This window comes from Ciona intestinalis, unplaced genomic scaffold (assembly GCF_000224145.3).
Source record: "Ciona intestinalis unplaced genomic scaffold, KH HT001151.1, whole genome shotgun sequence".
Taxonomy (NCBI): domain Eukaryota; kingdom Metazoa; phylum Chordata; class Ascidiacea; order Phlebobranchia; family Cionidae; genus Ciona; species Ciona intestinalis.
In genome coordinates, this window is record NW_004191472.1 from 8,303 (window position 1) to 32,548 (window position 24,246).

The 24,246-nt window shown below is 33.3% G+C and overlaps 1 protein-coding gene across 1 annotated transcript; it reads left to right on the top strand.

Annotated features, from left to right (window-relative positions):
- Nucleotides 1-94: 94 nt before the first annotated feature.
- On the top strand, nt 95-24,237 carry LOC100187298 (protein unc-80 homolog; the record flags this gene model as incomplete). The annotated part of the gene is given in 57 exon segments (XM_026840226.1): nt 95-211; nt 999-1,140; nt 1,796-1,844; nt 2,179-2,335; nt 2,827-3,037; nt 3,290-3,433; nt 3,524-3,700; nt 3,810-3,931; nt 4,680-4,780; nt 5,148-5,294; nt 5,356-5,463; nt 5,525-5,639; nt 5,983-6,056; nt 6,121-6,351; nt 6,837-6,881; nt 7,122-7,238; nt 7,299-7,458; nt 7,854-7,999; nt 8,394-8,525; nt 8,815-8,894; nt 9,121-9,273; nt 9,771-9,891; nt 10,260-10,410; nt 10,746-10,927; nt 11,058-11,234; nt 11,294-11,426; nt 11,676-11,822; nt 12,074-12,196; nt 12,315-12,673; nt 13,075-13,212; nt 13,341-13,390; nt 13,476-13,630; nt 13,907-14,088; nt 14,333-14,499; nt 15,006-15,163; nt 15,378-15,518; nt 15,896-16,039; nt 16,311-16,498; nt 16,670-16,825; nt 16,988-17,065; nt 17,301-17,480; nt 17,641-17,838; nt 18,286-18,406; nt 18,599-18,783; nt 19,128-19,256; nt 19,479-19,592; nt 19,915-20,009; nt 20,342-20,466; nt 20,657-20,819; nt 21,123-21,245; nt 21,467-21,560; nt 22,067-22,236; nt 22,468-22,576; nt 22,823-22,949; nt 23,429-23,599; nt 23,894-24,022; nt 24,076-24,237. Coding segments are annotated over 56 exon segments (7,912 nt in total), but the record flags the coding sequence as incomplete, so codon positions are not given.
- Nucleotides 24,238-24,246: the final 9 nt, after the last annotated feature.

The window sequence follows — 24,246 nt, forward strand, 5'->3', positions numbered from 1 at the left end:
AGCAACTAAGTGTGCAGACGTGATGTGTGCTTGGAGGAAAGAATTTCATTGATCGCTCTGCAGCGAGCGGTTTGCCTTGATCGACCCAGTTCAATGAAAATTAAATTAAGCACCTCTGCTACCGATCTCAAACGAAGTGTAACAAGCGTAGGTTTAGTATTACCAGAAAGGTCGCTCGGTTTGATTGGAAAAACATACTAGTTATACTAAGGTAAGTTAAACCTAATTTACCGTTTACTATTTATTAGTTTATTCGTTAATCTATAAGTGTGTAGACTTCCCCTTTTTGTCGTAAATGTAATGATATAAACTCTTTTTGCATGCTACCAGCATATAGTATTTATAGCGTTTGTCCACCTAAACTTTTACTTTAATAGAAAACTCAGGGGGTGCATAAAAGTATGGTCTAAAACCTGTGTATATAGAAAATAAGTACTTAAATTTAGGAAACAGATCTAATTTGAGGAATTTGTGCATTGATTTGTAAAGTTACTTATAAGTTTGATTTTTGTCTCAGCGGCCTTTAGGGATAGCTAGCCTATACAGTAAAAAAAAAGGTGGGGAGCGGTCTGTACCGTATATGCAGTATATTTTGTGGCTAATTATGCATACCGCTTCAAGTATAATATCAGCAAAAATTAGCTGCAAATATGCGAAGTATAGCAGTTTTATTGTTTTTGCATAATATTCTATATGGTTTATAAATATCACCAAAATATAGGAATGCCTATTTTGCCAATAAAAAGTGTGTTGCCAATTTCTATATACCGCAAAGTGCAATTAGAGCACAGCAAGCAACTGCAGAGTAAAGCAATTTTTAGCGGTTATATTGATTTGTTGCCGCTCTGTATAGCAAAGTAAGCAAAGGGGAATGGCCGGAGTGAAGGTTTCTGATAAAAACAAGTACATTATCTAACAATTTATCGGCGAATGATAGAAATGCGTTCTTCGACCTTTCAAAAGAAATCCTTAATGTAAATTCACTATTGTTTTTGTAGAAGCGGCTGATAATTTTTATCAATCAAACGTCCTAAAGAAGGAAATGGAATTCAGAGCAGATTATACAAACATGGAACAACATGAGTCGAAACCTGATCGTACTCCGTTACCAATCCAGTCGTTTTTGTGGCGACAAACCGAGTAAGAAATCGATCAAAGCCGCACTTAAAATAATTGCGTCAGATGCCAGATGCATGGCAGACCTATATACACGCATACTTGTTTACCTCTCACGAATCTGTTTGTGCCAACAAGTATATTATGTTTTTTTTTTGCCGTTCTGGTTATATATAAACCTAAGCTTTATTGTATCCACGTTTCGTCTCAGATTATTATACAGTAGGGTGGGGGAAGATGGGACTCCTTTAGCACATAATATCTAAATATCCTGATCGTGTTTTAAACAATTAACAATGGTCTATAAGAGTCGGGAGGATATAGTTTTATAAATCTTTGAATGTTTTTTGTTTACTATTACATGGGATGAGAAAATAGGGTCAAAAGGTGTCCCATCTTCCCCCACCTTGCTGTAACTCTTACCCGAAAAGAAATTTTAAACACTTAACGTATTGTTTTCCATGCTCGTTTGATGCATCGAGTATGCACAGATTTTCCACACAAACTCGTAAATCTATAAAGAACCTAAGCATCTGCTGCAGTGCAAATGCCAGCACTATAAATGTATATGCTAAGCAGTTTATGTGCATTTTTAGTGGTGCGTTTATTGTACGTTAAGTGCTCCAAACTAACTTTTTTTATTTATTACCCTTTAACTATTTTTATTTTTTAAATGCAGTCCGTTTCTTCGCCGAAAAATCGGGAAATTATACGAAGCTTCATGTGCGGTAAGCAAATATATTGTATGGCGGAAACAAAAAATATGAACTTTTACTCGTACACGAATAATTTAACACAATTAGATAAATTGAATTAGAAGAACGTAAATTTAATCATTATCGATTTTCGTTGCTGCAATCCTCAACGTTAATGGAGCTTTTTTGTTTGAAAACAAATATCTGTGGACGAATTTTCTAAAACTAAAATAATATACTTAGCAGCTTGTATGCGGGCACGAGGTGTAAAATGCAGAAACCCTTTTGCAATTCCGAGTTTTCCCGCAAAGTGAGGATAAATATATGACATTTATTTAGTAAAATCCGTTTTATATTCACATTTCAGTCTTTTGAGCATATATTAGTGGATAACAAGCTGCAAGGTTTACCACCTTCACTCAGCGGGGCAATCGGGAGCATTACTAGGTGGCAATTGATTGATATTTGCTTGCCACATGTCATGCACTGTGCCGCAATATTTCTCATCAATCGGAATAAATTGGGTGAGCAGAGTTTGCTAATTACACTGCGGCTGCTTTTCAAAATCGATATGAAAATCCGCTTTGCGTGTACGCCGCTTGTACACTACACCTGGCGAGGTGTTTACTGCAGTTACTGGATAGGATTTATGAAAAATTAATGCCAATTACAAACGTGTTGATTGGAAATAGGGAAGAATTATCCAGAATTTGAGATTTTAATGACGTGATTGACATGAATATTTAATCACGTGACCCCCGCGTGATCTACGTGAGAGACGTGAACTCGTGACGTTTACATGGAATGTACATTTGGCTGATTTGCAGACTAAGCAGTATTCGCCCTATGGCCCTCTTTTACAGGGCCAATTTGAAATGTTTTATAGAACACACTGTCTCGTTACGCCAGACCCCAACAGTAAAATTTGCATCGGAAATTACTAAAATCGATTTGATTAAACAAGACCAAACATGTACGGTTCTATTATACTATCTCGGCGTACTCTATTCCACAGGTCAAGCCGATAAACTGGGAGTGCCAGGAACAAAATTGCTTCACACTCTACATTGGATATTTCTTGAGTCGCAAAAGGCGTGTAGTGCTGGTGGAAAGTGCGGCGAAGAACAGTATAGTGTAACGTTCGGAAATGTACAACTGTTCATCTACCTTTTCGCTCCAATCATCAATAACATAAGGGAAACAGACCTCGTCTTTCGCCTTGACAGGTAACTTTATAAGTGGCATTAAATCAGATTAGATTTGCTGCAGAGTGAACAGACATGCTCGTCTTGTTATTTTGTATTCATCGCTATTGACAAAACCCCGGCTGGGTTTGTATCACTTTAGACATATTATTTTTTTTTGTTCTTCGTCTCCAATTAAAAAATACGTCGATATTTGAATATTGTTACTATTATGATCGAGATATTTGCAACGAGGAGCGATATCCACATCGATAAATTTAAATGTCCTTTTAGTGGCCAACTAATATGGAGATCAATGTGGAGCTATGAGCAACCTAATATACCAGCATTCTCACGAATTATTCCGTCGTTAAAGGTCAAAAATGAACCCGCTGAAAGTCGAACGCTTTTTCCGGGATGTGATATTCCAGGGATCAGGTAGATATTGCCTTTGTTAAGTTACATGAATGAATACATACGGTATACTAATACAAGTACAGCATACTCTAACACGCTTTTTCACTCGAGGTATGGGAAAATGGACGAAGCTAAAGAAAGGGTTCTTTTCTCTAGTGTATGTGACGTCGCTGTCGTGAATTGTTTGTTGTTTCAACGTTGGTCAGAAGACGGTATTTTATGGGGTATGACGTACATTTTAAAAAAGCTGCAAAAACTTCGAAAAGCTACAAATCTAACTCTTGGGAGGTGAGTTAACATACGAAAGGATGAACTTCCCACTGTAAAATAAATAATGTAGTATTGTCCACGCGCTTAACTGAACACTTTCATTTAAAAATTCAATTACTTCGCATAGGACTTCCCATAGAAGATGCGTCTCAATGAATGCTAAGAAGACGAGCATGCGTAAATACAGACCTCCGAGAAAGTTGTCACCGCAGCAAGAAATACCTGGATCAGAGTGTGACAGAACATCAAGTGAGAGATATATATTAAGCGATTCGCAAAATATATATTAAGCGAACTATATATTAAGCGATTCGCAAAAAAACGTGCCTGCTGTTTATGTTACTATTATATTTTGTACATGACGTATTACTCGTTAATCGTGTGACCACACGCAGTTAGTAAGACTGTAATTTTCCACAATCCTAAACACAACCATTGCATAAATGAACGACCGTATAATTGCGCGAATTTAAAATTGCGCAACATTTAGTAATTACTAATGTGCGCCGTTTAACTCGTATTTTGATTTGGTCATAATTTACACAATACAAAGCGACCGTAATAAAAAGAACTATAGATGCTTACTTTAGGGATAAGGTTTATAGTACATAATCCTCTGTTGATCAAATTTGGTGCTACCACTATGGGCGCATTCTTTAAGGCACTACGATGGCTAGGAAACCTGTTGTCCGATTCATTATAGTCATTCGAAACACACAAAATAAACAATCACAAAATTGTGTGAAAACTCTTAATCGGGAAAAACACTTTAGTCTGAAAGGTTAATTTAAAAAATAAAATTTATTAATTTGTTTGTAACAAAAGTTTCTGCCTTATTTTTTTCTCCATCATTATACAAAATAATAAAATAAAATCATTAAAAATTAAAACATATGTGGGTAAAATGCATCTTAAAGTACAACGATTAAACCCAAATCATGTTAATAAACTTATAAATTTTTTAACTACAGATATAATTCAATGTCTTTAACAACAGGTAGCATTGCCAACATACGAGAAGCAAAGAAGGTGCACATGGCACCAGATGACCTGTCTCCTGATGAACCAAAAAGAACATCGTTGTTCGGAATTTTTCGGGTAAATATAAAAAGTACATAAACGCCTATTTAAAAGCGCCAGACATCCAGGAATGCTGACCCTGGTTGGTTCTTGGTTGGCTCTTGTTTAAAATGGCCTACCAAATATGGATCAATCCGTGGAAGCACACACTGCTCCTCATGGGTAATAATATAAATTAGTTTCCTTTACCAAATCAAGTTATTATTAGGTGGTTGTCAAAATTGTGAGCCATACAAAAAGCATGTTCTTTACTCAGTAACTCTAAGCGGGCACTAGATGTGTGATTTTTCGAACCTGTGTTATAACGACTGTTGTTGCCCTGTCACACTTGGGTTGCTCCTTCACAATTATTAAGTGTTATTAATATAAAATGACACTTTTTCAGACTACAGCTGGAAACAAAAGTATGAGACATGTACTTGCTTCACCAATTCAAAAGAGAAAAAGTGCAATCAGGAGAATGGTGTCTTCTAATCGTAGAAGATCTGTCCCCACTTTTGCTACCAAGACATCCTTGAAAGCTCTGTTTTCAGTATGATTTAGTTAATTTATAAATTGTGGTTAATTTTTTATTTAAATTTGTTTAATCACAGGCTGCTGAAGAAGCAAAGGGTCCTAATATAATCACCATCAAACCTAAAGACATCTTAGGAGTTCCTTCAACCTCAATGCAAAGAAACTCAATTGGGTCAACATTAGAAGTATATACAAATGTTGCACTATTTATTTCATCTTTAATAACATTCTGACAACATTTTTTAGGTTCAAAAATCCACATCATCTTTCAGAGATGTAGACATGAGTATTGGGTTAAGTCAAACCAATTCAAAGGAGCTCTTTGAGGGAAAAACAGTTTGCGCTGATGTGCTAGATGAAGGTATGAAATTATTTTTTGTATAAACAAAAACCTACAATAATGCAAAGAAGATTTATTTTGATGATAGTTTGTTTTAATTGTCAAGACTCCAAACAGATTGTAATTCAAATTAAAGAGTATTTTAACCAACTCAGGTTCTAACATGTTTTACAACCTTACTACTTGTTTAACAAAGTAATTTCACAAAGGTAAAACTATTGGACCTAGTTTAGCAATATACTTTCAGTCCATGGGTCCCACAAACACTCTGGTAGCAGTTTTGGGGTTTTAAGCGTTAAATATTCCCATAAATATGTGTTTTTTGGTGATATTTTAGTTTGTTTTAATTTTATCAAATGACCAGGTAAAACCACAAATGGTGAGTTGACGCCTAAAGAAGAAACCAATAACCAGAATGGAATTAGCAGATCGGATACGGTATGTCAACCAAACATGCAACAATATTCTTGCTAGCATTTAGTCAACTTTTTCCAATATTCAGGTAAAACAAAGCAGGCGATGGACATCCGATACTTGTTTGGCTTATGTTCCACCTACACTGAATAAGAACACCTCTGAATACGATAATGAAGATGGATGTCTTCGGGTTGAAGTCCTATTATCTGTGGTGAATTCTGTCATTTCAAAAGGACCCGGTCTTCGAGTTATAGATGTTTGTTTGCAAGTTTTGGAGCATGTTGTACAAATGAAGATGTTACCTGAAGAGGAAGATGTAATTTCACTTTATCTACATTTCATTGTTTAGAAAATGATAAAGCATGTGTAACAAACTTGTTAAATAGGATTTTTTGGGCTTTTATTATACATAGGTCTTTAGTTTCATTAAGTTGTTGCAACGTTCCTTTATCCTCGTGTGGCCGGAAAACGACAGTTGTTATTACACGGGTTTAGCACCTCGCGCCAGCTTACGAGTTACCATGTATGTTACTTTGTGGGTGTTTATTATTTGGGGGATTTTTTTATGTATGGCTGATAATTTGGACAACCCATTAGTGACCACTGGGTTGGAGCAATTGTTGTTAAGTGTCTTGCCCAAGAACACATACGCCCACAATGGTAGCAGCGTCGAGCCTTGAACCCATTACCTATTGGTTACAGGCAGGCGCGCTAACCACTATGCCACGGCGCCGGGTCATGTAATGTCTTATGTCCTTGAACTAGGTTGGTTGTTTTTAATATTTATTTTATAATTAACAGAGTAACATCACTGAAGATGACTTGAAGATAGACTATAAGCATCAGGTATACAACACAATGTTTGTTATATCAATATAGTAATATAAAATAACATTTTAGTAAGTTATATAAAGTGCTGTTGCCAAACATATTATCAATCTAAAACGATTTTACCATGATGCAGCTAATATAAAAGCATGTTTATAGTGTAAAAAAATACTGTGGAAAGAGCTTTTTCATTTTAGCATGTTTACATATGAATTTTAACTGCCAATATGTTTAACTGATATTCAAATCTATATAAAGAACACCATCGGTGTATTCCTACGAGTTCTTTATTCATTGATCAAGCTTGTTGGTTGCTCCAATGGTTGCCACCGATCTGGACACAGAAGTGCTGCTGCTGATAGAATTAGAGCCACGGTATGGTTTCTCTTACTGATTTAATAAAAATAAAAAACTTCTCAATTGATGTTTTTTCAGACACAAGCAATGATGGGTGACATATTTGCAAACCACAGAAAGTATTTTCGAGTTTTTATCAAAAATGTTGTAAAAACCAACACAGTTGCTGAAATCATGGACTTTCTTCATCCTTTGTTAGCATACTGCAACATTGATATTAACACATGCGATGTACTTGGTAAGCTAATACTACATTACAATTTTTTACTTCAGGTTACAGAAAGCTACATTTGGTTAATGAATAGCATTGATAATCATTTGCTTTTAATTTTTGTATGTCTTAATAATACGCTTCGAATGTTGTTTTAAAAGATCTCTTTGATCTTATGTATATAGGTTTATTATTTTCACAGAATAGACTAGAAGTTGTTAAACTTTACAAGTTACGCCCAATTCTAACACAAAACCTACATCCTACCTTTCGTCGCAGGAGGCGACGTTTAGTTTTTGGAAAGTAATATCTAGTGTCCCCTGATAAACCATACCTCCTATTTTAACAAATTGTTCAATGGGTATAAAATGTTTAAAGGTAAGGCATATTGAATATTTAGTTACTATACATCACTTATTTAGACATCAATGGAGATCAAATAAATCATGATGCAGAATCAAAGAACAATCTGCATAATATGATCGTTAAAGTGGTGTTTGGTGATCTGATGAGAAAACTCTTGGACAGCAAACTGTTTCAAGATAATTTTACAAAACAAACTAATAGGGTATGTTGAAGATATTTCATGTGAACAATTTCAGTTCAACTTTCTTAGACTTTATATGCAGATTTATAGTATGCTACTTGAAAGCTATGTAAAAATTGAATATGACATAGAGGTCCTAATTTTCAAATTGGTCTTAGATAGTGATTATACCTACATGTAAAACTTTAGTTATTTAAGAACTTTCTATGTTTTATAGCAAAGCATCATAAATCTTACTTACATTTTATTTGAACCGATAAAATTTATGTTTCAATGGAATCAATATTAAATTTTATTTGAAAGTTATGTATATTTTTAAATTAACATCATTACAATAATTTTCACTGTTTCATTCAAACACTAAGGTATTTCTATTTTTTGTTTCCTTTTTTATATTTCTATTTGTATGCAACAGAAATTATATGATGAAGTTCGTCACTTTGTGCAATTTGTTCGTCTTAAGAATCCTTCAACATTCAATCAAGTTCTCCTTAGCACAATGTTGTTGCCATTAAGAAAGAGAAAAGCTTGGATAAAAGACCAAAAGGTGGTGTTTTTCAAAGTTTTTTGATATTTTACTGACAAATAGGATTCGTTTCCGGATATATCTTTGTGAGTGATGTGCTCTTGTAATAGAGTTTGGCGGCCAAACTAGTTGTCATTAATAGGTTGTCCAAATTGTCCGTCATTATAAAATAAGCGAAAAAACATTACGTAACCTGTAAAGTTGTGGTAATGCTCAAGCTGGCAGAAGGTGTATGAAACATGTGTTACAATAACTGTCATTGCCACACCAAGAAAAGATAAATAATGATTTTATTCATTTATTGTTTCAGACATTAAATGAGAAAGAAACTAAACAAACTTCCACAACTCCCGATCCAAGCTCTGTGCCGATGTCACGAAAAATGCAAAGGTTGTTTTATATAAAATGTTTGTTTTATTATGCTGATGTGAAACATTTTTTTAGAGACAGGTTTTTGCATGGTTTTGATGACGAAATAAGCAGCAGTTATAGAGTGAAAAACTATTCATCTAGAAATGTACTTAGTTTATCCACATATATGCAAACACAAGGTGTATAAAGGCAACTTGTATAGTGAGCAGCAAAACACAGATCACCATTGAAATATATTTCACAGAAGAGGAGGTGTGGTGTTGCAATTAAGTCCAATAGCTTCTCGATCTTTTCCAACTGGAAGCATTCCTTCTAAACAAACATTTTTTCGAAAGTACAAAGAAAGTAGTCGACTGTCTTCAGCAGAGAGCTCATCATTACTTCCACGACTTTCAACGTATGTATTGTTTGTTACAGTAATTCCTGGATGTTAGCTGCAGCAGCTTTTTAATGGACACTCTTTTCCACATGTTTTATCCATATGGTATTTGCTGCTGATTCCCTTCTCTTTGTTCTTTAGGGGACATGATCTTCGCTATCGTTTTCAAAAGGATAAATAAAATTATGTTATGTTAATTATTAGGTTTAGACTAAAAAATATTCTTTTAAATACATCACAAGTAAAGAATTAAATAACAGGAATCTATTGGTAGGATAACTGTCTGATTTATCTTGGACAGTAAACTGTTGCAGATCAATCAGATAATGAATAAAACAGTGATTATACTGACAATTATGAAACCTGTTACTTGAGAGTCTGTTTGGTTTATTGTATTTTTACACCACAAAGCAGCTTCAGCTGGTTAAAAATGAATATTTTCTTAATAAACGAATTCTAATTTAGATTGCACTGTCTGTAGCAAAAATCTCTTTTTTTATATTCTCTCTCATTAGATGTGACCATGTTGGAAACTCTTCAGATGAAGAGGAAGATGAAGATGATGTTTACAGAAATGCAAGAAGTGGATCTATATTTAAAATTCCAATCAAAAATCCATTTAAAAATAAATCTGGGGTAAGTGTTAATTGTTGTTACATCTTGCTTTTGGTAGATATTTGCATGCTGTGGAGTTTTTTGTATTGTTATACCAACTGTAGAAATAATATGTTTTTAATATCTATATACTCGAACACTGGATTGAACTGTATATTTACATAGTATTAGGGTAAAATGTTCCAGATCCCGGCCAATTCTTGCAGGTTCCTTGCTTTTTCAGAAGAAAGTTAATATTCAACTGGTGGTTCTGGTTTAAAAATGGCTTTATACTATTGGCCAGTGATGGCTTGCATAAAAGTACTGAATTCAACAATAAAACTTTAACTTTTAACAAAAGTAGAATTATTGGTTTTACATTTTACATTCTTGCCACTTCCAATTCATAGGAAAAATCTCCATATTCTCCAAGTGCAACTGATGAAAAAAGATTCTCAGAGTTCGTAAGCAATGATGGCAATGGAACAACACTTTTGTCTCGAATTATGATGAAAACAATGCAAAAGAAACAAGAAGCGGAATTTCAAAGCTCCGAAGCAGGTGAATCAATAAGCAGAGTACCTTCAAGATTATGTTATATTATTATATGAATAAGATATTACTTCTGGATTTGTAAATTAAAAAGTACTTCTTTTCACACTACCCTTTTGACAGTTTTTTTCAGGTCATCTTTGTTCGTAAATAACTTTTGGCTCTTATTAATATCTGAAGTATTACCTAATGAGTAATGTCCTACTTTGTTCATCAAAGTAATAAACTAGGATTTTCGTATTATCTTGTTGTATAATTAGTAGTAAAAATACTCATGAATATAATACCAATAAGTCATAAATCTATGAAAGCTAGGTTTAAATTTGTAATTTTACTTTTTTTAGGTTTAGCATCAATGGCACAAGAGTTAAATGAAAAATTAACTTTTCCTGAGGAAAAATTAAATGACTTTGTTATTGATACTGAAGATATATATATTGGTGTGTCCATCTTTGACTTCCTATTAGAGTGCTGTCCACCTGGTACAGTACCTGAACATACTGTTATTGGATCTGTTTTAGGACTGGTAAGTTGGGTTCGTTTGTAACCATTATTCTATATCCCATCTTTTCGTTCTATATTTTTTCGAAATTTTTCTCTGCAGTAATCCAAAGGATGAACAAAAAAGTTATTATTTAGGAAAAAATATGTTGCAGGAATCCTCTGTCTTATCAAGGGCAACTGTACTTTTACAATTAGCTTGTTTTATCAAACGTTGTTCTATTGGAGATTGGCCAAGCTTCATGCAAAACAAAGGCAAGCCAAGCAAGTTTATAGCCAAAAACGCAAAGTTTTATGTTGCAGCTGCAAAACAATTTTACAAATGGGGCGAGGTACTTGTTTTAATATGTAGTTTACTGATTAGTGTTATGAATAATTGTTTGTTACCCAGGCCATCTCAGAGTATTTGCAAAAAGTTGTTTCAGTTGACAATAACCCAAGTGTAGTGCTTGGCAACATAACAGATCCTGACGATCAAATGAAAAATCGGCATCAAGACTTTACTGAAGACTATTTGAAAGATGGTAAGAATATTAAAAACGGTTTTAGCTGGTCAATTGTGCACTTAAAAATTGTCAATGACTCTTTGGTAACCTTAAGGGGAGTAGTTTAAAAAAAAATATTGGCAGTACAACTAATTCATACGAGGAAAAAATAGGAAATTAATGGTTGGGAGCTCTTTGATTGGCTAGAGATAGGATGAGTCAGCTTTAAACTAATGGTTTTGAATTAACATACAACATTATCAATTTGTTATAATTTTGATTTTTCAGTCATGATCAATCCATCTGGAAAAGATTGCCCAACTCCATTGAAGATGGCAGCCACTAACTTGCTGCTTCAAATCACTGCTTTCCTTCGGGATGTCTATCCCAGATTGCCACAATATGATTATGATGAACAAGCTACAAGAGATAAAGGTAGTTGGTTTAATAATGTTGGCAAAGCAATCGTAAAACTTTTATTTGTTTGCACCACATTAATATATATTAAAAAAGTAAGTGGTTACTTAAACTAAACATAAAAATCCATATTTCTAAACTAATCAGGTAAATGCCTTGCTTATGTTCAAAAGTTTGCTCTAAAAGCGACCAAACCATTTTTGTCCACAAATATAAAACAAGCTTTGTTTAGGCTCCATATAAACCAATTAAAACAACTCAATTTTCAGATGGATGTTCACTTACTGCAACCCCACCATGCAAAAAAAGCATTAAATTTCAAAATCTTGTTGTATCCAATTGTACACATGGATCCACAGAAGAAAAAGTCAGACGTATTTCAATTTTACATGGTATGCTACAATTTATCTTTTTAAGTATAGAGAAAAATGCAATTGCTTTATAACATCAATTTAAGGCCATTGAGTACGTTTTTATCAGTTCAGGTTTTAGATATCACTCATTTTGCAGGAAACAGAGATTCTTCAAGTGAGAGTATTTCATCTAGAATAAGCCGCCAACAAACTCCTAACACTGCCAGTGAATCTCCTGTGAGAAACCGTTCATCTATTGCTGCAACGACCAGCAACACAAGCAACACATTGACTGTGCCCAACTCTAATGTGCTGTTTGGTGGCTCTTTCTCCCCATTCAGTAGTACTTACTCAATCGGAAGCACTAACTCTGTTGGTGACGGTATGTGCTCATCTGATCACATCTCTAGCCGGGACATAGCTCCAACAAGTTCCATTACATCTTGTTCAGTTTTGAATCTTACTAATAGTGGGCAAGGGTCTTCATCATGGATTGATAACCTTCCTTGGCTGAAGGTAATGTTGAATTCATGACCAATTATAAATCTGCCAGTTTAACTCAAAGGTTTTGTTGAAACCAGGTTATTCATATACTTTTAAAACTCAAACGTTTTAGAACTTTTTTTTGTTACATTGTTTTGCCTTTCTGCTCTACGATTCCAAAAATGGCGCCAGACGATAAAGTTTTGATGTATCTTTGGACAAGTCACTTTAGGGTCTCAAACCCAGTGGTCATTTACGGCCTTTGCACACGCCCACAAAGTTGCATATGCAGAAACTTGAACCATTAAATTGCGAAAAATTTAGACCTCCATATCATTTTAATTAGGTAACATTTAATATACATTTAAACAAGGATAAATAAGTAACTTTTATTCAATATTTTGCACCTTGAAATTTTAAAATTTTTATTTAAGGTCACAATGACTTTGGCTAACCAACACAACTTTATATGCGACCATTTGATCTTCTGTCATCCATACTGCCACAAAAGATTGCATAGATCTTGTACAAAACTGGTTGGTTCCTTGTATGATGCAATTGCTAAAAATCAGGTAAGTCAACATGATGAATAAAAATATTGTAGTAAGGGTTAATGGGTTTATTGGTTGGTATTTGCTCCTAACCTCTAACTGCTGCTCTTAAATTTCTGGTTTTAAACTGATGTTGAACTATGTGACAGAAAAGCACAGAATGTGGAGAGGAACCAAAACGATGCATTCCATTTTTGAGGTAAGCTGTTGTGGATGACATTAGATAACTAACTGTGTGCATTTTTATGACAGAACATAACATGACTTACGTTGTTGTTTTCCAGTTATCTCAAAAGCCAAGCTTCTTGCTTAACCAAATCGCCGCTAGCAGTTTTGTTGAAATCAGTATCAATTTTAAGCAATGATACTCTAATTAACATACAAGCGTTAACATGGGAATTGTTACTCGATGGAAGCAAAGAAATAGTTGAAATTGCTGGTTTGTATAAAACATATATTTTAATTTTTTAGTATTATTCATTGGCATAAATTGTGTCTATTTTAGCTGCCACACTTTTGCAATGTTGCAACATATCTTTGCCTCAAAACATTTGCCACCTTTGTTCTTCAACATAGTTTAGGTTATCCAAAATAAACTGATAATCCAAGATAAACATGGTAATTGTTATTATTTATTACAAAGTTTTTTTAAACAAAACCGGAACGCTTTATAATTTACAGTGTTTATATACATTAACAGAATATTTCTACTTAGGTGCTTTATTTCTTTTATGTGCTATCAAAATACCACAAGAAGTTCACACAAGTATAATGATGGAGCTGACTAATACCAACACAACACAAAGACTTACTGCCATTAAGAAAATTGGTGTTTTGTGGGAATGTAGGAATGCAGTGTGGAGACATGCGGAGACAAAAGCTCGTGCTGTGTTTCGGGTAAATTAAAGAGAAAAACTTATTGATCACCGTTGTGTAATAGATATAGCGCATGTCCTGTTACTAGAAGAAACCAGGATAAAAGAGTCATGCTACTACCATTATTGATGTGGTATGTCCTTTGAGTATACACTTATTAATATGTTGTCTAACCTGTTGATCATGTAGAAAAATAAACCACAAACTTGTTACTGATTAGATTGTAACTGTACAAGCAATGCCATCATGCACATTGTTATTCCAGACTCATGCAACATCGTTGAACTGCACCCTCTCCATGGCTACACTGGGGTTAGAAGCAAGCAGCATACCAGACCCTCCATGGATGCCTCATATCATTGACATGGACAAAATACTTGCACAGAATAGCTCTTCTGTTCAGAGTGCTGCGTTCTTGGCAACAGACACACTGTAAGTTACATTGCTGGAAACTATTATGAAGGATTGTGAAATAAACAGTGCTGATTACTCTTATATAAAATAAATTTGCTCAATCATCCCCATGCAATTCGACGTTAAGACACATGTGTCCGATTATTACTGTGCAAAAAAATTACCAACAATGGTATCAAAGTAACATACATGGTAACTCGTAAGCTGGTATGAGATGTTTAAACTTCATGTTATATTCGCAAGTTACCTTATATGCAACTCTGTGAATGAAATTTCTTTATGATTGACTGTTTTGACAAATTATTGGCGACTAATGGGTTAGACTAATTACTATTAATTGTTTTGCCTAAAGCCTATTAATTGTCTTGCCTTGAGCTTTTTTCTGGGAATGATCACTTTAACAATTGTGCTAAGCTGCTTGATCTAAGTTAAATATAACTATAACAACTTTAGCAGGGTTACTATGAACATGTTTGTACTTTAATTAACTTTCTCTATATTTGTAATGAACATTTAAATTTAAGATCACATTACAAAGAGAAACAACTTGAAAAACTTTTGCGCCTTGAAGATGAAAAACTTGCAAAAGCTCGCTGCAAGTTCCATCTCACTGATGTTCCTGTGGCACAAAGTATTTGCAATGAACTGAAGAAAAAAGCAGCAAATGAAGAACTGGAAGAAGGTTTGTTTTCATTTTAAATGTATAACTGCTATCAACTTAGCCAGGAGTATTCTTAAGCAGGGTATTTTTGCCAAAACCCTAATTGGTTGTTTAATTTTCAGTCATAAATAAAAAAAAACTATACCCTAGAAAATTTCTTACTTTGAAACATGTAACCTTTCAAGAGAATTTTAAACTTGTTATTCCTACACAAAGATTCAAACCTAATTTAAAGGTAATGAACAAGGATGTGTGAACAGACGACTCTCCTCCCGATTATTAAGTGTCGGGTCATCCTCATCAAATTCTGATCAAAGAAAAGAAGATAAACTTCCAAACAGAGCATCATCATTTTTTAAAAGCCAATTAAATGATGGTACCTAAGATTTTTATAGTAAAAATTTAAGATAACCTAGTTTTAAACATGGCACAGTTCTTTATAAAATTATTAAATCAAATATAACAAAAATTGAAAGTTTATGGCTGATAATTTGGACTAACCATTAGTGACCACCGGGTTGGACCAATTACCGCGTATTGTCTTGCACAAGGACACATATGCCCACACTGGCAGTGGCGACGAGCCTTTAACTCATTGCCTCTGGTCTCATTTCTACAGTTCAGGATAATGGTAGAGATGTTTTCTGTGCTGAATTATAGTTTTTATTGACATCTTTTTTTAAAACACATTGGTGAACTTTGACATGTTGTAAGCTAGTCAGTATATGTCTCTAATAAAACTCCAATATTTAGGTTCTCAAGATAACACAGCAAGAATACTTGAATACACTGCAAGTCTTCCAAATTACTCTGTGTTTCCATCATTACTGGCAGTTTGTATACCAGAAGTCATAAGAGCTATGGAGGATATAAGCACAACTAAAGATGATGAATCAGGTCTCATTACAGCTGCTTTGTCATCTTAGTAAAAAGTTTTATTTTGTAAACTCTTAACAGGTTTAATTCTAAACTGAGTATATTGATTATTTGCCACTGTGTTCAAAAATTCAGAATTTCAGAACCTTTATAAAATTTAGTAACACCTGTTCACTCCTTTTGTAGTCAAACCATTTTGTTCATCATTTTACAAAAAATGATGTTAAATCTAGTTTAAACCTAAACCTTCCTTTTTCTTTATCTTTTTATTTCATTTTTGCAACCATCTCAGTTGGTGATGCCGCAAGATGTGTTGTCCTGACTTGCTTGAAGGAAGACCCTCATCTGTTTCTTCGTAACATCACTGAAAAACTTGGTGATAAGAAAAGTCGGTTTAGCTCAATGTGGTTTTTAAAGAAACTGTCTCATCTTGTGCAATATTTGTCTCCAAATGTTGCTCATGTGATTTTAAGTAATTTGGTAAGTGGATCATAAGGGTGAAGATACAGCAAGTTACATTCATTTATTCATTCATTCAAATATATCTAGATTAATAAACCAGTCCTAAAATAATATTTCCCCTTATAATAATAGTATGTTATACTTAACTAACTATTACAACAGTATTATTAAGGCAATTTTTTCTTCCAGATTGAAGTAATACTGCAACAAAATCGTTTTACACCAACTGGAAGTCCAATTATCACTCAATGTCTTCTTGCTATTACCAACATTTTACCATTTGCTGAAGCAATTGATTTGAAAACATTAAAATTAGCTTTGCGTAAAGAGCAAATAGACACACAGGTAGGATTAAACATTTTTGCTTTAACCACAACAATTGCAGCTTGGTGCTGTAATAGATTTCATTATACATCATGTTATATACAAGCCTGTGGCCTAAATAGAAAAGCTGCTAACTTTTATGTAAAAATGTTAATTTTATGTTCAAGTCTAAAACATATTTAGGTTCTTGTTACGGCTGGCTTACCAGGAACCAAGAAAATTACAATATGGAATCAAGGTGACTACTACATGCCCAACCAGGTAAATTAAATATAATTTCTAGATTTTATGTTTTTAAAAGACAATAACTGTTTAGTAAAAAGCAATGTTGAAAAGCTTTGTTTTTACTGACTAAAAAAAATTGTTTTTAATTCAATGATTAAACTAATTACTATAGCAAAAAGTTCAATTAAAACATAATTTATTGTTGATAAAAAGATGATTTTATTTGAAACTAGCAATATTCCAGTAGTATTGATTAACAAAGCATGTTTAGGTTGATGTTACTGATAACACAACATTTGAAGTTGTTCTTCGAGAAGCTTTGGCATTGGTTGATGTGTCGGAAAGTGAAAACAGGTTTTACCAACTTTTAGATCCAAGAGAAAATGAAATTCTCTGCAGGCATTGCTATGTAAGAGATTTCTATCCATTTCGGAAATCTGTATATCCGCAGGTAGGAATTTTTTGATTAACTAAAATATGAAGTAACGGAACACAAAATTTATTTATTTTTAAATATCGACAAAAAGTGAACGCAGTATCACACCATGCTATGAATAAATAAAGCAGAGCTTGTACAACTAAACAATTACGAAATTTATCTTTATTCATAGTTAACCTTGGTAAGGATGGAGCAAAATGAAAGTACACCAATAATGGCAAGCAAAGTGGTTCATCTGAAGCTTGCTGAGATATCCAAGTTATGTTTATCACTGACTGCACTGCGTAGTCAACGAAACCCAGTAGATAGAGAACTAAATGCAACCTTTGTGCAGGATGAGTTGAAAAAGTTGTGGTCTTTTCCCAAGAAGGTAGTAGTGACAATATAAATAAATTACTTACTGAAAATGGTTTTATAACTTACATAGGTTTTGATTGTTCAATTGTCTGCTAAAGTAATTGCATGTTCCAAAAATTTAATGAAAGTTGGATACATCTTAATTGTGGGCAAGACTTCATAGATCAACTATAATCATGTTGTTAATTTGGCGTTTCAGGGAATTGAAACTGTTAGATTTCAATATCTGGAAAAGTTCATATGGTGCCCTGAGTGTCGGGGTGATAGTCCAACTCTTGTCCATATCTCAGGTCCCCTGGTCTACCTCACCGTATTTCCTGAATAATTAAAATAAAATAATAACTTTTGTGATTTTTATGTTATATTTTTTTCTCTGCTTATCTGTTCCAAAATGTAAAATTATTTTTCATATACCCAAAAAGATCATAAGATACTAGTGTTTTTATATTTCACATTACAGGCAATGGATGCTGAATTTTTCCTGTTTGATACGGAGTATGGGGAAGTCATTAAACATCTGGATATTATACAAAAGTGTTACTGGATTGACTTAGTGCGAACCATCTTATTATCTCTACCAAGTGAGTAACCATGAAAAAAATGTCTGCTATAATATCCCATAGACCAGTGCATCCCAATGTTTTTACAAACACTGCTGATTTTTGTTATCGCTTTAACCTACTTTTTAAAACCTATCCATTCATACTTTTAAATCCGCTTATTATTTTTGTTAAATCGTGTATAGAACTAAATCCACATTTAATATTTTATAGGAGAATACCCTTGGAACGATGACTTAATATATTTGATGCATGTGCTAAGTAGTGCTCTTGTTATACACTGTGAAGCTGCCCCACTACTGCGTAAATACACAGCCTCTATTATTGATATTGTGGTTTACTTTAGCCACAGTTTCACACTGCAAGGATATAGTCTTATACTACCTACAATGCTAAGAGTGAGTTTGGTCATCTATATTTCTGTGTTTACCTATTAAAAGATATTTTTAGATTTAATGCTTACTAGTGTAAATACAATATATGTTGCATTTATTTGGTTTCACTTAAAACCGCCTGTTCGTTTTTAAATTTTAAATCTTCTGTTTTTATTTCAACCCTTTGTAATGGAATCTGTTATCCTTGTGTTACTCACAGTACCAAGCACCCTGCACAATGCACTAGGCCAAACTAGACAAAATATAGATTTGTTAATGTATCACATAGAGTCATGGTGTTACATATATTTCTAAATAGCATGGCCATACAACTCTACTGTTCTTATTACACCGTTAAACACATCTAGGTGTACAGCAAGCATTACAGCAACAAAAGTGTTCGAAGTTGTCTCGAGCTTGTTTTTAAGCAGATGTACCAAGTACATAGGAAACCATTTCTTCTTCAGTTGTTTGCATGTGCTGCTCCTTTATTATCGGTAAGTTATTTATCAGCGTTGTAACTAACACATACATTCATGTCGCATTAGAACCAACATACATAATGATGGTGAACATGCGTTGATTAATGTATTTTAAATTAAATGGGATCACTCGACGAGGACTATCTACAAATTAGTTTTGTGTTAGATGTTATCTATTTCCTTTGAATTTTTCATAATGAATGAAGTGTTGATTTTATATTCATGTTGCATATTTAGGAATACAACTGGCTCAAAGTGGTGGATTGTAATGATCAAGACCAAGTATCTCATCACAACTTTTTTCAAGTTCTTCTTGCATTAGAAAACCCCGAACAAATTGATGATTTACAAGTAATAAACCCAAAATATGTGTTAGGAATTTACTATTTTAAAAGTATTTACTTGTGCAGTCCTAATTCATTGATGGTTTAAGATATTTGTCTCTATGTGTTAAATCGCATATATATTTAAATTATCTATGTTGAAGGGTATATAGAAATTCACTGCATCATCGGCTAATGCCAGTAGTTTGCCACAGAAAAGTTATACTGTATGGCATGGCAAAGATTTGCGATGCGACTGAAATAAATATACGCTTCAGTGGCATATTTAGATTCTGGGGCATTTACGTGAAATTTTTTAATTCTAAATATGAAAATTTTATTTTTCGCAGGTAATGAGTTTGGTCCAAGCATCGAAACCGCTTAAACCAGTGGATGAATGTTTGAACTCAGAGGATGACACAATCTGCTTTATTGATTATTTCAGGTAAAGAAATTTATACCTTTTCTACGAGTGAACTAAGTTATTTAAAAACAAGGGAAATATTTGCCAAATCCTTATCTCAGTTATAATGTGGAATACGTGATAAAGTAAAATTTAACTGCAACTATAACATGCATACATATGCACACCTACGCTCATGGCCTTATATGTGGTATAAATAAAATAAGACTTGAGTAATGTCAAATCTAGTGTCTCCAATCCAGGAAAGGTTAGGAAAAAAATGATGTTAACATGACTCTTGTTTTTCTACTATTGTATTTTATAATTTCACCTCCGAACTCTTATATTTTTAAACACTTTTTTTGTATTTTTAGACTTTGCATCACTGTAATTGCTTACCAACCTGAAAACAGCCGAACACTTGAAATGTTAATTGTATTAAACAGCATACTGCCTTGCTATTACCAACATATTCAAAATACTTTCAGTCCAGTTGCAGGTAATTAGTAAGGTATATGTATTTGAATTGTAATTGACTTTGCAATACAATAATGCTGGCTTTGTGGCACAATGGTTAGGGTAGTACAATAAATGTACATAAAGGTGTATGTTGTGCTACCGCAAAAAATAGGTCACATAAATTTAATTTGCACATAAATTCAAAAAATACTTTATTTTAATGCCTTTAGAGCGGGCACAAATATTTGAAATAGCCGTTTGTATTCGATCACTGCTTGCAAGTGTTGAAGCTCTTACCAGAACATTAAACTGCACCTCACAACAACAGCAACAGTTTAAAGTTATCTATAGACAAGCAAGTGAACAAAACTTGGTTCAACAGCCGCAAGAAAGGTTGGTTATATATTAAATATTTTGATTTTAAATATCTAGAGTAGGTAGAGAATGCCTCGTGACCAGAGGATCCCAGGTTAAATGCTTGGTGTTGCTAATATTGTGGGTATGTCCGTGGGCAAGATATCTTACAGTAATTGTTTGATCTATTGGTCAGCAACAAGTTTTCCAAATTTTCATAATACAGAAATGTGGAAATTAAGATAAATTAGTAACACTTATTCATTCAAACTTCCAAATGTTGGAAAAATCCTGGAAACAGTCACAATGTAATAAAAGCAACTTAATAATAAATTTTGACAGTGTTATGGCAGATGAGGAAAATGAAACATCCACAGAAAAGAATCAACCAACTGAAGAATTCATTGCACAACGAGATGTAATGTTGCAACTTTGTACAACGTTTTACACTCGATCTAAACTAAGGTATCTAATTTTTAAATTAAAATGAATGAATACTCATTTTTCCGCATCTGTTTGTGTTTGATATAAAATCTAATTTTCCTTTTGCTTGAACAAAATAAGCATTTTGCTATATGTTATATAATTAATTGTTGGTACCCTTTTAGGCATAAATATAAAATAAAATGAAAGCAAGGGTAAATAGTTGATTCATAATTATATACAGTATACTACTTTTATCTCAGGATGCAAAAGTTGAAGAGATGTACACAAACTAATGAACTACTTAATACCAAGTCTCATCTAAGGATTGCTGATATTGCACATTCACTGCTGAAGGTAAACTAAATGAGGCTCAATTTATGTTCCAAGTAGTTTGGGTTTATGTTGCCATTAAAGTTTGTGTAGTAATTAAAACCTGGAAATTGATTTTTTACTTGCCCCTTATAGGGTAATATTATAACATAACATACATTATTTTAAGTCTAGTATATTTTTGATGTAGACAAGATTTTATTGTTTATATTGTAAATTTACTCCGTATCTGATTAATTTGCATGTCATCAACATTTCACCCATTGTTCTTGGTTTTTCGCGTTATGACCCCTTCATCTTTCCCCTTCTCTTATCATCTTTGTCTGGATAATGTTTTGGTCAATTTTTTTTATTTCTCTATTTTAATCCACCGGATAATCCAAAATATTTTGTAATTTGTTTTATAACACTCTTTTTTAACAACTGTTGTTTTGTGACTATCTCTTGGCATTTCATTTAAAACATTTCTAAATCTTTGAAGCCGTAATCAAACAACAAATAAAGTTTTTATTATTATTAACTTTTTTCAGCTGTTAACTGATGAAACTGTCCCAACAGTAAGCACAGGGTTAGCAAGTTATGTACAACATATGTTGCCAGTTGTGGACTGGTCAGTTGAAGCAATAAGACCAGCACTGTTCCTTGTATTAAAAAGACTTGACCGTTTCTTTGGAAAAATTAGCAAAGTTTATACTTTAAGGTAAAAGTATAGCTATGTTAATATTTCTTGTCACTGGGCTAGGTTATTATTGGGAAAAAATAATAGATTGTTACTATTTTTGTAATAATGCTTTAAATACAGTGTATGAAGACAGTCTAAAGGTTTTTTAAAAACATGTAACTAAAGCTTTTCTTTAGTCCACCAAAGACTATATTAGCTAAGATCTAATAATGTAAAATTAGTATTAAACTATTGCATTTCAATATCCAGGAGTGGCTTGGATTGGCGCACAGTCTCACCAATAGTCAGTGGATTATGTCAGTTGTTATCTCGACAACCTGCAGTTGCTCATGTTCCCCATCTAAAATCACTTGTTGCTGTAAGAAAACAAATCTTTTTATGTTTACCTTATTTGGTTTTTACACAATTATAAGCCTAAATTTTAAAGCCGTTAAATTAAACATGACATGGAAATGATAATTCAGAACATACAATAAAACCCATTAATTTTAAGCCTACAAAATAAAAGACCGTTGCTACTGACTCAGGTTCTACCAATTAAGGTCCAAGAATTTTTAGTTGTACATGGTCATATTACGCGTTAATGTGTTTACATATTCTGTAGTTTAGTGCAGCTGCACAAGCGGGTGAAAGTTCATGTGCCACGTTGACTGATCCAACTATAACATGTCAATGCAACGCTAAATTAAACATCTCACCAACTCTCACAACAAATATTGTCAACTTGATGGGTAAATAAAATAAATACTTATTAATTATTTATCATTTAACTACATGTAAATATGTTTTTAACCGTAAGCGTTTTTAACAACTGTTGTTTTGTTGCTTTATCCTGTCTTTTCGTTTAAAATATTTTAAAATCTTTAGTACCATTACCAAATAGAGTAGACAAATACAGTTTAATATTTTATGAGTAAAAAAATAATATTATGAGTAAACAAATGTGAATACTCTTTATGATAGAAACGAATATGAGTTTTAACTGTGTTTACAAATGTTCAGTGCATATGGTGTGTATATACCGTAAAGTACTAATTTTTCTGAGTAAAAAATAATTATACATTGGCTTTATGTCTGTGTTTTACCAAGACAAAACAGTTTAAAAACTGTAATATGGACACTTGTCTTTAAGTGTTTCTCAACTCAAAATTTCCATTTAAAAAAATGTTATGTTTGTGGTACATGAAATATTAATCAAACAATATTTTAGTTTATCAGATCCAAGGTTTATCTGACGCAACAAATTTGGAATCTCTCATTCGACCACTGTTGACATCAGAGAAAAATGAAATTCTTTTTCTCAATCTCATCATACCAATATGTCTGTGCGCTGCAGCCGATTCCAATGTGGTGACTAGATTGAATAAGACACAGATACAAGGTAAGTGATGGCCCTTGGCAGTTATTGTTTGGTAAATAACAAAATAGAGCCAAATATTAGGTATGAATGATTGTCACTTAATTATCCTCACTTGACGAGCTGCTCAAGGAAATCCTTGTAAAGGCACAGCGTGTATGTAAACGTTCCATGATATGTTACCAACTCTTTATTTATCTTTTTATTCATTTATTTCAATTATGTAGCCCTGATACCAACACCATACCACAACTTTGCTAGATTCATAAAATTGACCATTAACACAAGGCAAATTTAACTTATCTTTACAATACATAGGTGGATGGAAGCGACAGATTGATCAAAGTGATGTCATGTTTATAATAGATTTGTGTCTAAACACGTTACGTGGAAGTAGTAACCCGGGAAAACCAAAACTTCGGCAACTGTTTACTGGCACGTCTCCACGTAAGAAAATTTTTGTTTAATTTTAAGTTTTAAACTAAAAACAAACCGTTTAGTTCCATCTCGACAAAAGTTCTTAAGCTACCATGTAGCATGGCTTACATTACGAGTAGCAATTGCTTGCTTCCAAAACCAACTGCAGACGAAGTGGTATAGCATCGCTTATTCGGTAAAAGAAATTGTAACAAGCAATGACGGGAACTTAAGAGACGATAAAGGTAAATATA